The 13,692-nt window shown below is 38.1% G+C and overlaps 4 protein-coding genes across 5 annotated transcripts; 1 reads left to right on the top strand and 3 right to left on the bottom strand.

Moving 5' to 3' along the window:
* Nucleotides 4-1,953, bottom strand: LOC104792158 (probable WRKY transcription factor 69). 2 transcript variants are annotated; one of them, XM_010518228.2, is made up of 3 exons: nucleotides 1,558-1,953; nucleotides 1,342-1,485; nucleotides 4-678 (listed from the first exon to the last, which is right to left on the bottom strand). In XM_010518228.2, exons 1-3 carry the CDS (start codon nucleotides 1,680-1,682, stop codon nucleotides 120-122), a joined length of 828 nt encoding a protein of 275 aa, XP_010516530.1. In that variant the 5' UTR covers nucleotides 1,683-1,953; the 3' UTR covers nucleotides 4-119. The 2 variants fall into 2 exon arrangements, with proteins under 2 accessions (XP_010516530.1, XP_010516529.1); XM_010518227.2 differs by having other exon boundaries at nucleotides 1,342-1,488; nucleotides 1,558-1,949.
* On the bottom strand, nucleotides 4,204-5,318 carry LOC104792155 (60S ribosomal protein L11-1-like). Its single transcript, XM_010518218.2, has 4 exons — nucleotides 5,221-5,318; nucleotides 5,086-5,128; nucleotides 4,643-4,838; nucleotides 4,204-4,545 (listed from the first exon to the last, which is right to left on the bottom strand). Exons 1-4 carry the CDS (start codon nucleotides 5,299-5,301, stop codon nucleotides 4,347-4,349), a joined length of 519 nt encoding a protein of 172 aa, XP_010516520.1. The 5' UTR covers nucleotides 5,302-5,318; the 3' UTR covers nucleotides 4,204-4,346.
* On the bottom strand, nucleotides 5,764-8,201 carry LOC104792153 (serine/threonine-protein kinase CDL1-like). Its single transcript, XM_010518217.2, has 6 exons — nucleotides 7,645-8,201; nucleotides 7,201-7,439; nucleotides 6,940-7,075; nucleotides 6,492-6,750; nucleotides 6,263-6,395; nucleotides 5,764-6,183 (listed from the first exon to the last, which is right to left on the bottom strand). The coding sequence occupies exons 1-6, from the start codon at nucleotides 7,796-7,798 to the stop codon at nucleotides 5,902-5,904; spliced, it is 1,203 nt and encodes a 400-aa protein (XP_010516519.1). The 5' UTR covers nucleotides 7,799-8,201; the 3' UTR covers nucleotides 5,764-5,901.
* On the top strand, nucleotides 8,959-10,935 carry LOC104699222. Its single transcript, XM_010414556.2, has 2 exons — nucleotides 8,959-8,987; nucleotides 9,925-10,935. Exon 2 carries the CDS (start codon nucleotides 9,925-9,927, stop codon nucleotides 10,933-10,935), a length of 1,011 nt encoding a protein of 336 aa, XP_010412858.1. The 5' UTR covers nucleotides 8,959-8,987.

Below are 13,692 nucleotides of genomic sequence, written 5' to 3'. Positions count from 1 at the left end.
GGGTTTTTTTTTTTTTTAAATGAATCATATGAATCCACCATTGATACAACCTTTACAGTGGAAAAAAAAAAAATGTTTCTTTCTTTTCTTTTGGCTACAAACACAAGACAGACACAAACTCATCTAGAACTATCACAGAAAGGAATGGCGCCAAAATCGCATCTACGATGTTGCTCCTCCGTGGAAACAGTCCCACGGCGGAAGACGGAGGCGCAATCAGGTAAATCACCGAGATCACCAAACAGAGACTCATCTTCCTCTCTGCTTACTGAAAAGCCTCTCTCTAGCGTTACGTCGAGAAAATTCGAAGAGCCACCAGATGATGATGAGATGGACGCGTCGTAGAACCAACCGAACTCGCCGATTTCGCTGTAGCAGCCACCTAAGAGCAACGGAGAGTCCACGTGGCTGAGGTCTAATCCAACCGGCGGTTCCTCTGCTGCGGCTACGGTTAGTTCCTCCTCCTCCTCCTCTTCTTCGTATTCTTCCTCTTTCTTGGCGGTTTTGAGGACGACGGAGGAACGGTGGTGGTGGGATTTGTTGTTGGCGGCGGAGGAAGGGAAAGGGTGGTTATGGTCGCAGGCGTAAGTAATCATTAGCTTCGAAGGGTCAACACGGCTTCTCTCCACCTGCTTCCTTGCCGGACACCCTTTTGAGCTACTACATCTGTAATATCCCCTGTAACAAAACAAAGTGATACACACATTTCCATGAAAATACTCAACGTAATAAAATTTCAAACTTAATTACACCAAATACATAAATCATAGTTATTTTTTATTTTTTGATAACTTCGTAATGTAATTATAATAATATTTTCCATAAATGTAACTTTAAGAAATGGTAATAAATGACAAATAGTATAATAATATTGGCACGTTAATCACGTACATATATATACTTCTTTTTTTCCTTTTTGTGCGCATTACCTTTTGTGGCTATTCACTTTAGAAATCAACAAGATCTACCGCTACTTTAAATACTACTAGTATTTCACACATCCCCGAGGTTATCCAAAAGTATAAAATACTACTACTACTACTACTAAAACTTTAAGGGAACTAAAGAAATTCAATTTAGAGTGAGTGACCCCCATCTTATTATTCCTTTAATCACAAAGTTTTCACAAACATTAATAAAACCCCATCCTCTCCCAAAGATTAAGGAGGTGGCGCGTCAAAACCACGCGATATCAAACGCGTCCGTTTTATACATGGTGCGTATGTTAGCCCAACCACCGTAAAGGCTAACGTACGCTTTTCCTCATTTCTAAAGCCGCCGCTGATTAAAACGACAAAACAAAAAAAGAAGAGTGTTTGTGTGTGTTTTTGTAAATTATACCTGGGATAAGGCGAGCCTTTGATCGGCTTTTGTCCGTATTTTCTCCAGGCCCATGAATCGGACGGTGGATATACTTCTCCTCTACTCTTAGATCCTTCCACGTCAGCTATCGGAACTGAGACAACTCTCTTCTCTACGTTCCTCCTACTAATTATTATTTACATTTTCAGATCATTCTATTTTTGTAAAAACAATTTGATAGAAAAATTCACAAACCTTTTCTTTGGAGTTGGTTTCGAGATCTTCGTGTCTTCGCAAGAAGAAGGAGATTCAGGAACGACGTCGTTGTATGTCTCATCTTCTTCGTCGTCTGATTCTTGAATTGCTCCTCTACGGTGCATGATTCCGATTTCTCCGGAACAGGATGTGTTTTTTTTTTTCTTTTTTCTTTCTGCTGCTGGTTGAGTTGAGAACCGGAGGGAGGGGGGAGAGGGTGATTAAGAAGGTGATTAGTGAGAGGGTTTTTAATCCAATCTGATGTGATTATTATTCTCTACTACTTGTTTTTTGGGGACGTGCAGGCAAATATCAAAGGAGATTTATATTTGTATTATAATGTTTTTGGGTCATTGGTGTTAATTTTATTTGAATATAAAATATGACCAGTTGTTGTTTTATAGTGTGATATTAGTTTATTTATTTTGAAAGATTCTCTCCTCTCTCGTGGATTTTATTATAATATACCATAAGGTTTTGCTATTCAAATGATTTCTTTAATTAGCTGGACATTTTGATTAAGTCCATGCATAATTATGCATATCTATATTATAATTATCCCTGCATCTGATCTATATAGACTGTGATGTTTTCGTTTTTGCTGTCTATTGTTAAGAAAATTAAAATCAAATTAATTATGCTCATTTTTATAATATTACAAAATTAAGTTAGTTATACAACCCATCTATATATATAACTCTTCTTAAATAAATGAAACCCGAATCAGAGATGTTATGATGAAATTTGTTTACAGTGAAAGTATATATAAATTCAGACGTGAGTTCTTTTAAGCTGTCCTTAAACTATATCAGTTGATTTGGTCCGTTTCAATTCCCCAAAATGCATCATGTTTGTGAACTTGACATAAATACATACTAGTACTATTTTCTTTTAAATGTGTATGATTTATCCATTTTGGACTAAATCTATAAGACTACTTACCAATTGAAAAATTAACCAAAGGTCATTTTCACGACTTTATTATGTACAAGTACAATGTTCTCTTTTTCTCTGTTGAGCTTAGTTTTCACAGTTTGTTGATTAACTCTTTTCCTTCTCCCAATTTCACTTATTGGCTCATCCGCTTAAGAATTTCTAGTTGGAGAAAAAAAATAATGAAAAAAGTAGAAGTTTACATAGTAGGAGGCTAGTATTGTTACCAACAATGACATTAATAAACTTAAATGAATATAATCGATATAGCAATAGAAAAAGAGATGTGGTCCGTAATGATGAAACATATATAGTCTTCATCTCAAAATTATGATTCCATGTCTTATGAATCTCTAATATCGTAACACACTCGTTACCTATTGGTATTAAGTTTTTTTTTTTTAAACTAGGAACCTCACATCAACAACCAATTTACAACACTTCTATAGTTCTATGCAAAAATATGTTTGGTTTTGTGTTTTGGCCCGTACAATCCAACGGAAAGAGATTATGAGATCTGACCAAAAAGTTTGCAGAGAGTAGTAGTAACATGTGCCCTTTCTATGGATAACAAAGATGTCATATTTGATGACGTTTGCTGGAGAAATTTGCCTAAGTAAAAGCTGCAACTCATTTTGGGATGAAATATACATATCCAATTTTTATATATAAAATAAACATAAATATATATAACCCTAGGTCTAGAAAAATGACTTAGTTTTTTTAAATAAAGATACACAGAAATTTGGGCTGGAAATGGCTTATAATAAATATGTGTATGATCAAGTCAAGATTCCTCCAGTCGTCATTAATAAAATTGTAAATCACTAATAGATAAAAACTATAAAAGCCTCTGTCATAATTAATAGTTTAATTACTCCATTATTGCCTCCAACTTTTGTCACAAAGGAGCCAAATTTTTTATTTTCTGGTTGTATATAGGTTTTTGATTAGTTTATTATACGTAACGCGGGTTTACACACATATGCATATATATGTTTGATTTGGTCATTTCTGATCATGATAATTAATGTCGAACCAATCAATAATTCGCTCGAATCTGATGCAACCGAGAATTGACAATGAAACATGATTGGATAATGTTTTTCATCTTTGTTAGTATGTTAAACAATGTACAAGTACAAGGTAATTTATAATCGACACGTCTTCTTAATACTATTAAAAAGCATAAATGCGCTTAGTCAAAAAGATTCTTCTTAAAACTGAATTTTCGCATTCGTTCGATAATTTTCACGTTACTTTATGCGTTTAAGGATATTATTCTATAGTTGGATCAGGATAAACTAACTCAGAAGTCAGAAAATCCAATCCAAAAGTTAAACCGAGCTATAGACCAGTTAAAAATGATGTTGTGTTTAATCTTATGTACCTAGAACACCGTAATGCGATCATAACCCAATCGATAATGAAAGACAATCGGATTCAACTGTTCATTCTTTGAAAATTTGACTGTAAAATATATAGTAAAACTTCAGAAATGTGAATGCAGATTTTATATAATAAACACCCTTTCGAAGGATCGCCTTCGATAATGTTGAATTAAGACCCTTGTTTATAATCTTAAAACAGAGAATGCTCAAATTGCTCGTTACCTACTTTCTTCTGTCGGAGAGTATTGAACATTCAAAGATCTAATTATCTCAGAATTGGGTTTTAGACTTTTTAGTCAGCTTATATTTTGTCCATAACGACGATAAAAGATAGGCAAATATCTATATAATGAAAATTCAAATGTATGAAGATCAGAGAAGCAAAACAAAACTGAGAAAATACTGATTCGAATTGGGGGGAAAGATAAAGACAGATTATAGATCTTTTTGTTTGACACATTTGTTTTAACCGGTAATGTTCTGAGACTTGTTGAGAATGACTCCTTCGTATTTCACCTGGAACCATTTCATGGCATCATCTTTCGTCACTCTATGCTGGATTCCAACACGAGCCTTGCATCTTCTGCGACGTGCCACACGGTAGCCAGGTCGCTCAAGAACAACATAGAAGTCCATACCGTAGATTCCAGTAGATGGATCATACCTAAGATGGAATCAAAATAAAACCCCGCTTGGATCAATGGTTACACAAAGCCACTCTTTCTATGTTTGTGTTAGAAGAAAGATAAGAAGAGACTTACTTGATACCCAAATCAATGTGCTCCTGAATACCAAAACCAAAGCAACCAGTGTCGCTAAAGTTCCTTCTCAAGAGTTCGTATTCTTTAACTTTCAGTCCACTCTCAAGAAGCTGCATTGCCTTCTCTCCCCTGACAGTGACGTAGCAAGCAATCTTCTCATTACGTCTGATACCAAAAGAACGAACAGTGTATCGAGCTGCAAAAGTGATAACATATTATGTCAGAACTCTCTTCATCATCATCATCGACAACAAAGTTATCTACTAGAAGCTGATGATTACAAAGATTCTCCAAGCAACCCCCATTAAAAACAGAGACGACAACTGATACCTACTGATTCTCACTACATATCTCTGAGGATCCAAGAGACAATAACAACTACAAAATCACTAAATTGTTCCAAGAACTACAAAGATTAATTAAACTTAGTTAAAAAAACTCACCTTTGGAGAAGACAGGAGTCTGACCACTCAATTGTTCCAACACCTATAAAAATTAATCCAAAGAACTGAATTCGAATCAAATCGAGCACAATCGGGGGGAAAAAAGAAGAGAGAAATGAAGTTAAAAGTAAAAACCTTGGAGGCTCTGGTGAGACGATCTCCACTCTCACCGACGGAGATGTTGAGAACCAGCTTCTGCACTTTAATGTCCCTCATTGGGTTCGATAGCTTCTTCTCCGNAAAAAAAAAAAAAAAAAAAAAAAAAAAAAAAAAAAAAAAAAAAAAAAAAAAAAAAAAAAAAAAAAAAAAAAAAAAAAAAAAAAAACAGAAAACAAAGCAGAAGAAACAGCTCCGACGGACCATTTCGGATTAGGGTTGCGTTAACTCTCCGGCCGACGGGAAAACACGAATCGGAAAAGAGGAAACGGCAAAAATATTTAAACCCTAGATCTAATAATAAGCCTCTAGGGTTCTAAGCAAATTTAGGATTTGAAATGACGCTTTTACCCTCCACCCTCCAACACGGGCTCGTACTCCGCACGTGACCTTTTTGTTAAAGTTTGTAATAGACATACTAACGGGCCAGGATCGGCCCAATGTAGAGATNTTTTTTTTTTTTTTTTTTTTTTTTTTTTTTTTTTTTTTTTTTTGTGCAAACCAGAGATTTCTCTTTATTTGATGATAATTATTAATTACCATGTTTAATCACACATTAGAAGTCTGACTTTTAGCAAAATCCCGTAGTACATATAAAAGCCTTACATTTTCATGTCAAAAAAAGAAAAGAAACCCTTACATTTTTTGTTATTCTCTGTTTTATTGAGAACAGATGCTTGCTTTACCAGGCGAATTAGGAGACCTAGCCAAGCTAAAGCTACTGGAGCAGCCACTAAGCTTTGAAGCTGACCTACGGTTTCTCACTAAGGGAACCAGTGACTGCACCACATCTGCCATTAATGGTCTGTAGTCAGCTTCTGCTTGAACACACATTGCTGCTATTGCTGCAACTTGAACCACTTCTTTTGTCGAGTACTGTCCTTCCAGTGTTGGATCCATTATGTCTACTACTTTTTCTCTATCAGCCAATTGAGGCAAAGCCTGGAGAATGAGAAACGTTATTAGAGCAAAAAGACGAGAAGAAATGACACAAGAGCAGTTTTTTGAAAGGAATGTGTACCCAAGAGACAAGAACGCCTTCTCCTGCAGCTCTCTTCATATCTACTGGAACCCTACCGGTTAATAACTCTAACAGGACTACACCGTAGCTATAGACATCTGATTTTGTTGTCAAGTGACCGGTTAATGCGTACCTGAACAAGAAATTAAAAAAACAATGGGTGTTACATTCGAGCTAATCAAGTTGATGTGATGGAAGAACAAAGAAATTGATCGAGTGGAAAACATACTCAGGAGCAACGTATCCTTGTGTGCCTAATACACGAGTAGAAACGTGTCCACCAGCTTTATCTGATCCGACTTTGGCCAATCCGAAATCTGAAACTTTGGCGTTGAAGTTTCTGTCCAGCAGAATATTACTGCTCTTAAAGTCTCTATGAATCACTGGGGGAGACACTTGTTCATGTAGATATTCCAAGCCTTTTGCAGCTTCCAGAGCTATTCTCATCCGAGTTTCCCAATCTAATCTCGGTGCGACAGAACCAGATCCTATATGCAATAAAAAAGAGAAACATCCATCAAAATCCACAATGACTAATCCATATGCTATGTTCACCAATTAGTAATATATACTACATTATCTAAGGATTCATGTCCCAAAATGCTATCACCCAAAGGATATGCATAGAAGTAAAAAAAGAGCCGCAACTTCTAACATTACCGGACAAATGAACTTACTGTTGTTAAGATAAAGGTGTTCCTGCAGACCACCATTGGCCATAAACTCATACACAAGCAGTTTGTGACTATTGTCTGAGCAATAACCAAGAAGTGCCAACAAGTATGGTGAACGCAGACGGCTCAGTAACTCTACCTGTCACCACCAGATACAAAAAAATTGATCAATCGTTTAAAAGTAATCGAAAACTCTACACAAACACCTAAACATTCTTAAGCTTGAAAAGCAAAAGATCAATGACCAAGCTAAAATAAACAAACCTCCATCTTGAATTCTTCTTCACCTTGCTTCCCTGCATGATCCATGAACTTGATAGCAACTTTTCTCCCATCGTTAAGCACACCGCGATAAACCAACCCAAACCCACCATGCCCAACCACATTAGACTTGCTAAATCCACCAGTCGCTGAATGCAATTGCTTAAAGGTGAAAATCTGCAACCCATTGCCAGTTAAATCTTGTACCTTTTGACAATCGCCTTTCTCCTCGCAGTCAAACCCTAAAAAACATTCGATAGGTATTATTACAACAATAAATTCAATACCCAGATAAATAAATCGGACCCTAATTGAAAATCATCATCCAAATATTCCTTAATTAGTAACAAAATTTCAAGTTCCCAGTGAAAACAGAGTGCGTAAGAACAAGAAAATGCAGATAAAGATAACAACTTTGTTAAAGGTAAATTGTTGGGAGCTTCTTACTCTTGCTAATCCTGTGACGCTTAGAAACTTTGTTACGAATGTAGCAGTAGTAGCTAAAGGCGACGAACAAAGAAGATAGAGCAAGACAAGCAAGAACCACAATGGATACAAGTGCAGCACGCTCTTTCTTTTGGTATGCTTCGTCTGTCTCCATTTTTTGTTTTGTTGTAGCCTTTGTACTAGTTTCCAGAAATGGAAAACAAAAGAAAAATGTGAAAACCCTAGAAATTGCCACTGAGAGAGAAGTGAAGGAGGAGATGAAATTGAAACAGTAGAGGAATAAGTTAAAAGCTTCGGGTTTCGTGAAAATTAGTCTTTTCTTGATTTTTGATTTTTGTGTATTTGTGTGTGTGTGTGAATGTCAGCTTCACTCCACTCTGACTCACTTGTACTGTTTTGTTTTGTGGCGCGGGGAATAGTTGCAGGGATGTACGTATTCACCGGCAACTTTACAGTCTTTTCCCTTTACTTTAATTTGGTACAGTTTAGTCCCCGAGTTGTTTTAGATGGACCAAGCGTAAAAAGTAATCAAGGCCCATATTCGGGTATAATCCAGCCCAAAAAAATTAAGCTTATGCGCATATTGTTGTAAAACACTTGTGGACTCTATAGACCGGCCCGCTCACAGTCCGTTAGGACATGGCCATTCGGCCCATATACCGGTCCGCGCATGTACGGCCCATCGGCCATTGCTTTACGGCCCATGGCCTATGTTATGTACTCGATTGCTTTATGGGCTTTAGCCCTTGTACTCCTATTATATATACTTGTAACCTCGACATTAATCAATAAGACTAAGAGATTTCACTTCCTAAATTCTCTAGTTTACAACACGTTATCAGCACGATAGCCTCTAACCCTAAAACCTAAAAAACAGCCGCCGCTTTCCAAACCCTAAAGCAGCCGCCGATCTTCTTCTCTCTTCCACAAACCCTAAACTATCTTCGTTCTTGCTCCCATCCGAGATCAAACCCTTTTTCTGTCCGAGGATCTCCTTGTTCACGAGCATACCTTAAGCTCGTGATCAAGCTTCTATCGGCAGCTTGATCGAGATTTGTGGTCCGAGTTCGGGGGTGAGTTCATCTGTTCGTGATTCGTGATTCCGGACGAGAGAAGTACCAAGCGGTTCGTGGGAAGCTGTTCGTGATCTGCGGAAGCAGTTCGTTGTTCTGTCCGCGGAAGCTGTCCGTTGTTTTGTCCGCGATTTCTGTTCGTGATCCAGTTCGCGGTTCCGTTCGTGATCTAGTACGTGGTTCTGTTCGTGGTCCGTGAGCGAGGGAGAGATTAAAACCGAGGTCTGTTAGCTCCCGGTTCATATCCAGTCAGATCCAAATCGGTGAAAGGTAAAATATGGCCGAACCCTCTTAAAACCCTATGATCCGAATTTGGACTTAAACATACAGAACCCTAAGACAAACAAGTACACAACCAACAAAGTTTAAGATCCCTAAAACCTAAAACTTAAAACCTGTTGGCGTTTAGGTTGTTAGATTCCTTGAGAATTAAAACCAATTATATTATGAATGGAATTTGGTTGTTTGCTGCTTGTTGTGATGCATAAGAACCTAGAAATATTTTGTTGTTTAAACATGTTCTAGGATATTAAAACCGGATCATTCATGCATCATATTGAAAAACGGATCATGTATAAAGATAGGATCTATTCAAGCATAAATTGTTCATGTAAATTTCGGCTGCATGAATCATGTTCTAGGATTGTTAAAACTCAAAACCGAATTTGATAAACTTGAGTTAAGGGTTGAAAATTCCGATTGAACTAAAACTTTTGTTAAGTTCCTATAAACTTTAAAACATGAAATCGGAAATTAAAGCTATGATTAGGATAAGTTCCTAATCGGTTATAGTAATTATCTAAAACCCCCTTAAAACAATATTTACTAAATCCTAGAAAGAAAAGAAAATTTAAGAAAAAGGAAATCCTATCTAGAAAAAAGGAAATTGTTGCATGCATACATATTTGATTTTGTTGTCCTTGCATNGCATGCATACATATTTGATTTTGTTGTCTTTGCATGCATGAATTTAAACCATACGAAATCTATAATAGGCAAGGGCATGTTTCGGTCTCAAATACCGCATGGCCCAAGGACATGTTTCGGTCTCAAATACTGCATGGTCCAAGACATGTTTCGGTCTCAAATACCGCATGGTCCAAGGCATGTTTCGGTCTCAAATACCGCATGACCTGAATAAATATTTGTTGCATGATTCGATCTCAAATATCGCATGCTAACTACCGGATGTCTATATTATATGCAGATGGCAAACCTCAAAAGCCTAGACTATCCCATCTTGCAAGCTTCTGGAAAGAACTACTTGGAATGGGTGAAAGACACCGAAATCCACCTAAGGTCAAATGGCCTAGCTGGTTGCATTGATGAGGAAGTTGAGAGCACTGATAAGAAAAAGAACAAGTGTCTCCAACATATGCACCATCACATTGCAGAGAGTCTCAAGAGCCAGTACCTCTTCATAGACAATCCACTCGCCCTTTGGACACAGCTTAAACGCCGTTACGGGCACCAAAAGACGGTGCTCCTTCCAAAGGCCGAGTTTGATTGGAAGAACCTAAGGATCCAGGATTACAAATCCGTGGAGGAGTATAACTCTGAGCTTTTTAGGATTGTCTCACTCCTTAGGTTATGTGGAAAAGAGGTGACTGAAAGGGAACTGATAGAAAAGACTTTCTCTACTTTCAGCCCTAACAATAGAGTTCTTCAGCAACAGTATCGGCATCAAGGCTTTGCCGATTATGGGGCACTCATTGAATGTTTACTGCTAGCTGGGCAGAATGATGAGTTGCTGCTGATGAACAGTGTTATGAGACCTCCCGGTACAGCCCCATTACCGGAAGCAAATAATGTTGATTTGGGAAAGAAAACTACAATGGAGTCTAAGGAGCCAAAAGCGCCCCATGAGACCAACTATGTCCACAGAGAAAGACACTACGGCCAAGGCCGTGGTGGCAGAGGACGTAGTGGCCGTGGCGGCCGTGGCGGACAGGCCGGCCGAGGAGGCCGCGGACGTGGTGGTAAGGGCCGTACGTCCTTTAAACCACGTACCAAGGTTAAATCGGTCTGCGACAGATGTGGTATGTCAAACCACTGGTCCAAGACTTGTAGAACTCCCAAACACCTCATTGATGCATACCAAGAAGTTCTAAAGAAAAATCCGGAAGCCAACTATGCGTACATCGATGATGAAGGAGACTTCGATCATGAGAATGACGACTTGCTAGAGACTTCCGATTGCCTTCAAGATGATGATTGATTTTCGTTTTAATGCGGTTTAATTTCAATGCTTTTATGCTTTATTTTCCTTTATTGTATTGGATGATTATTTAATTTAAATGCAATGGTTCTTTTATTTTATAATTGTCCTATTAAAATACAAAATTATGTCCTATTTATAGAAATGGCCAAGGACATGAGTGAACTAGTGGTGGACAGTGGATCCAGCCACACTATACTAAGAGACAAAAGATATTTCATAGATCTCAAAATGAAAAGTGCAAATGTTAGTACAATTGCGGGTATAGCCAACATGATAGAAGGCTACGGCCAGGCTCACATTTTGTTGCCTAACGGCACACATATTGAACTAAGTGATGCCCTATACTCACCCAGCTCTAAGAGAAACTTATTGAGCTTTAAAGATATAAGATTAAATGGCTATCATGTTGAAACCAAGGGTGAAGGAACTAAAGAATTCCTATACATTACTGAAAATGTAAACGGCCAAAAGAAGGTCCGAGAGACTATACCCGCACTAGCCACTGGTTTATACCATGCTAAGATAAACATGATAGAAGCTAACATGGCTAAGCACAAAATGTTCACTGAACAATTCACTCTATGGCATGACCGGTTAGGCCACCCGGGTTCGAACATGATGCGTAAAGTAATTAAGAGTTCAAATGGGCACAACCTTAAAGAGAAAAGAGTTTTCCCTAAAAATCTCACTTGTGTAGCATGTGCACAAGGGAAACTCATTACAAGACCATCACCAGTAAAAGTCACAAAAGAGACTTTGCATTTTCTGGAAAGGATACAAGGTGACATATGTGGACCAATACACCCACCTTGTGGGTCGTTTAGATATTTCATGGTTATGATCGATGCATCAACCAGATGGTCTCACGTATGCTTGTTATCCACAAGGAACCTAGCATTTGCTAGGGTGTTGGCTCAAATCATAAGATTAAGAGCACATTTTCCAGACTTTCCACTAAAGACTATACGTCTAGATAATGCTGGTGAATTTACATCCCAAGCGTTTAATGATTACTGTATGTCCATGGGGGTGAGTGTGGAACATCCTGTGGCACATGTCCATACACAAAACGGATTAGCTGAATCCTTCATTAAACGTATACAATTAATAGCTCGACCATTGTTAATGAGATCGAAGCTTCCTGTGTCGGCTTGGGGACACGCGGTCTTACATGCAGCAGAACTCATACGCATCAGGCCATCTAGTGAACACATATATTCACCATCCCAACTATTATCGGGTCAAGAGCCAGACTTATCCCATCTCAAAACATTTGGTTGTGCCGTTTATACACCCGTTGCTCCACCACAGAGAACTAAGATGGGACCTCAAAGGAGGATGGGAATATATGTGGGATATGAGTCTCCCACCATAATAAAGTATCTTGAGCCATTGACAGGAGATCTATTTAAGACCATATACGCGGACTGTCAATTCGTTGAGTCCGAATTCCCTACTATAGGTGGTGAGACCGGCAAGCTGGTCAAAGAATTAACATGGAATCAAACATCCTTAAATTGGCAAGATCCTCGAACTCTAGCATGTGATGCAGAGGTTCAAAAGATTATACATTTACAACAGCTAGCTAATCAATTGCCAGATTCCTTTGCTGACCCAAAGAGAGTAACAAAATCGTACATACCAGCTTGCAATGCACCAGTACGTATTGATGTTCAAAAGGAACACAATAAACAAGTTGCTACAGAGTCTAAACCACGTTTGAAACGAGGTAGACCGTTAGGTTCCAAAGATAAAAATCCTCGAAAGTCTAAAGGTGCAAAACAGACCGAGGTTCAGGGAATTACCGAAAAACCAGACATGGCCGCGGAAATAATTAATGTACCAGGTGAAGTTCAGGACGCTGAACCTCAAGAACCTGAAGGAATTGATAACAATGAGATATCAATCAATTACATAATGTCTGGAATACAATGGAACCGGAAAAATGTCGACATTGATGAAATATTTATATACAAGGTAGCACTTGAGATAAATGAGGATCTAGAACCCACATCTATATTAGAGTGCACTCAAAGTAAAGATTGGCTTAAATGGAAAGAAGCCATTGATGTGGAGTTAAACTCTTTAAAGAAGAGAAGTGTGTTTGGTCCGATCTTAAGGACAACACCTACCATTAAACCAGTTGGACACAAGTGGGTCTTTGTAAGGAAGAGAAATGAGAAAAATGAGATAGTGAGATATAAAGCACGGCTTGTAGCACAAGGATTCTCTCAAAGACCCGGCATAGATTATGAGGAGACATACTCCCCTGTGATGGATGCAACGACTTTTAGATATCTAATAAGTCTGGCCATAAGAGAAAATTTGGATTTACGGTTAATGGATGTTGTAACCGCCTATTTATATGGTCCACTGGATAATGAGATTTATATGAGATTACCAGAGGGTATAGAACATAAAGGTAAAAGTGGTTCTCGAGACCAATACTGCATAAGGCTAGACAAATCGCTTTATGGACTGAAACAAAGTGGTCGAATGTGGTATAACCGACTAAGTGATTATTTAGCCAAGAAAGGCTATAAGAACGACCCAATCAGTCCATGTATATTCATAAAGAAGTTTGCAAACAAAGGATTTGTGATAATAGCAGTCTACGTGGATGATTTAAACATCCTCGGTACCTCTGGGGAAATCGCCCAAACTGTAGAATATCTCAAGAAAGAATTTGAGATGAAAGACCTAGGCAAAACAAAATTCTGTTTGGGATTGCAGCTTGAGTACAGAAATAATGGG

This window comes from Camelina sativa, chromosome 6, assembly GCF_000633955.1.
Source record: "Camelina sativa cultivar DH55 chromosome 6, Cs, whole genome shotgun sequence".
NCBI classification, from domain to species: Eukaryota; Viridiplantae; Streptophyta; class Magnoliopsida; order Brassicales; family Brassicaceae; genus Camelina; species Camelina sativa.
Note: the sequence above shows the minus strand (reverse complement) of the source record. Positions and strands in the feature narration are given on the sequence as shown.

What these genes read in the sequence shown, in the direction of transcription:
- LOC104792158 (XM_010518227.2), bottom strand. Translation starts at nt 1,682, where the DNA reads ATGCACCGTAGAGGAGCAATTCAAGAATCAGACGACGAAGAAGATGAG. An exon ending in AAACCAACTCCAAAGAAAAG is followed by an intron (nt 1,489 to 1,557) that starts GTTTGTGAATTT and finishes AATAATAATTAG; the next exon opens with TAGGAGGAACGTAGAGAAGA. An exon ending in AAAGGCTCGCCTTATCCCAG is followed by an intron (nt 679 to 1,341) that starts GTATAATTTACA and finishes GTTTTGTTACAG; the next exon opens with GGGATATTACAGATGTAGTA.
- LOC104792155 (XM_010518218.2), bottom strand. Translation starts at nt 5,301, where the DNA reads ATGAGGGACATTAAAGTGCAGAAGCTGGTTCTCAACATCTCCGTCGGT. An exon ending in GACTCCTGTCTTCTCCAAAG is followed by an intron (nt 4,839 to 5,085) that starts GTGAGTTTTTTT and finishes TCACTTTTGCAG; the next exon opens with CTCGATACACTGTTCGTTCT. An exon ending in CACATTGATTTGGGTATCAA is followed by an intron (nt 4,546 to 4,642) that starts GTAAGTCTCTTC and finishes ATTCCATCTTAG; the next exon opens with GTATGATCCATCTACTGGAA.
- LOC104792153 (XM_010518217.2), bottom strand. Translation starts at nt 7,798, where the DNA reads ATGGAGACAGACGAAGCATACCAAAAGAAAGAGCGTGCTGCACTTGTA. An exon ending in CAAGGATACGTTGCTCCTGA is followed by an intron (nt 6,396 to 6,491) that starts GTATGTTTTCCA and finishes TTTCTTGTTCAG; the next exon opens with GTACGCATTAACCGGTCACT. An exon ending in AAGGCGTTCTTGTCTCTTGG is followed by an intron (nt 6,184 to 6,262) that starts GTACACATTCCT and finishes CTCATTCTCCAG; the next exon opens with GCTTTGCCTCAATTGGCTGA.
- LOC104699222 (XM_010414556.2), top strand. Translation starts at nt 9,925, where the DNA reads ATGGCAAACCTCAAAAGCCTAGACTATCCCATCTTGCAAGCTTCTGGA.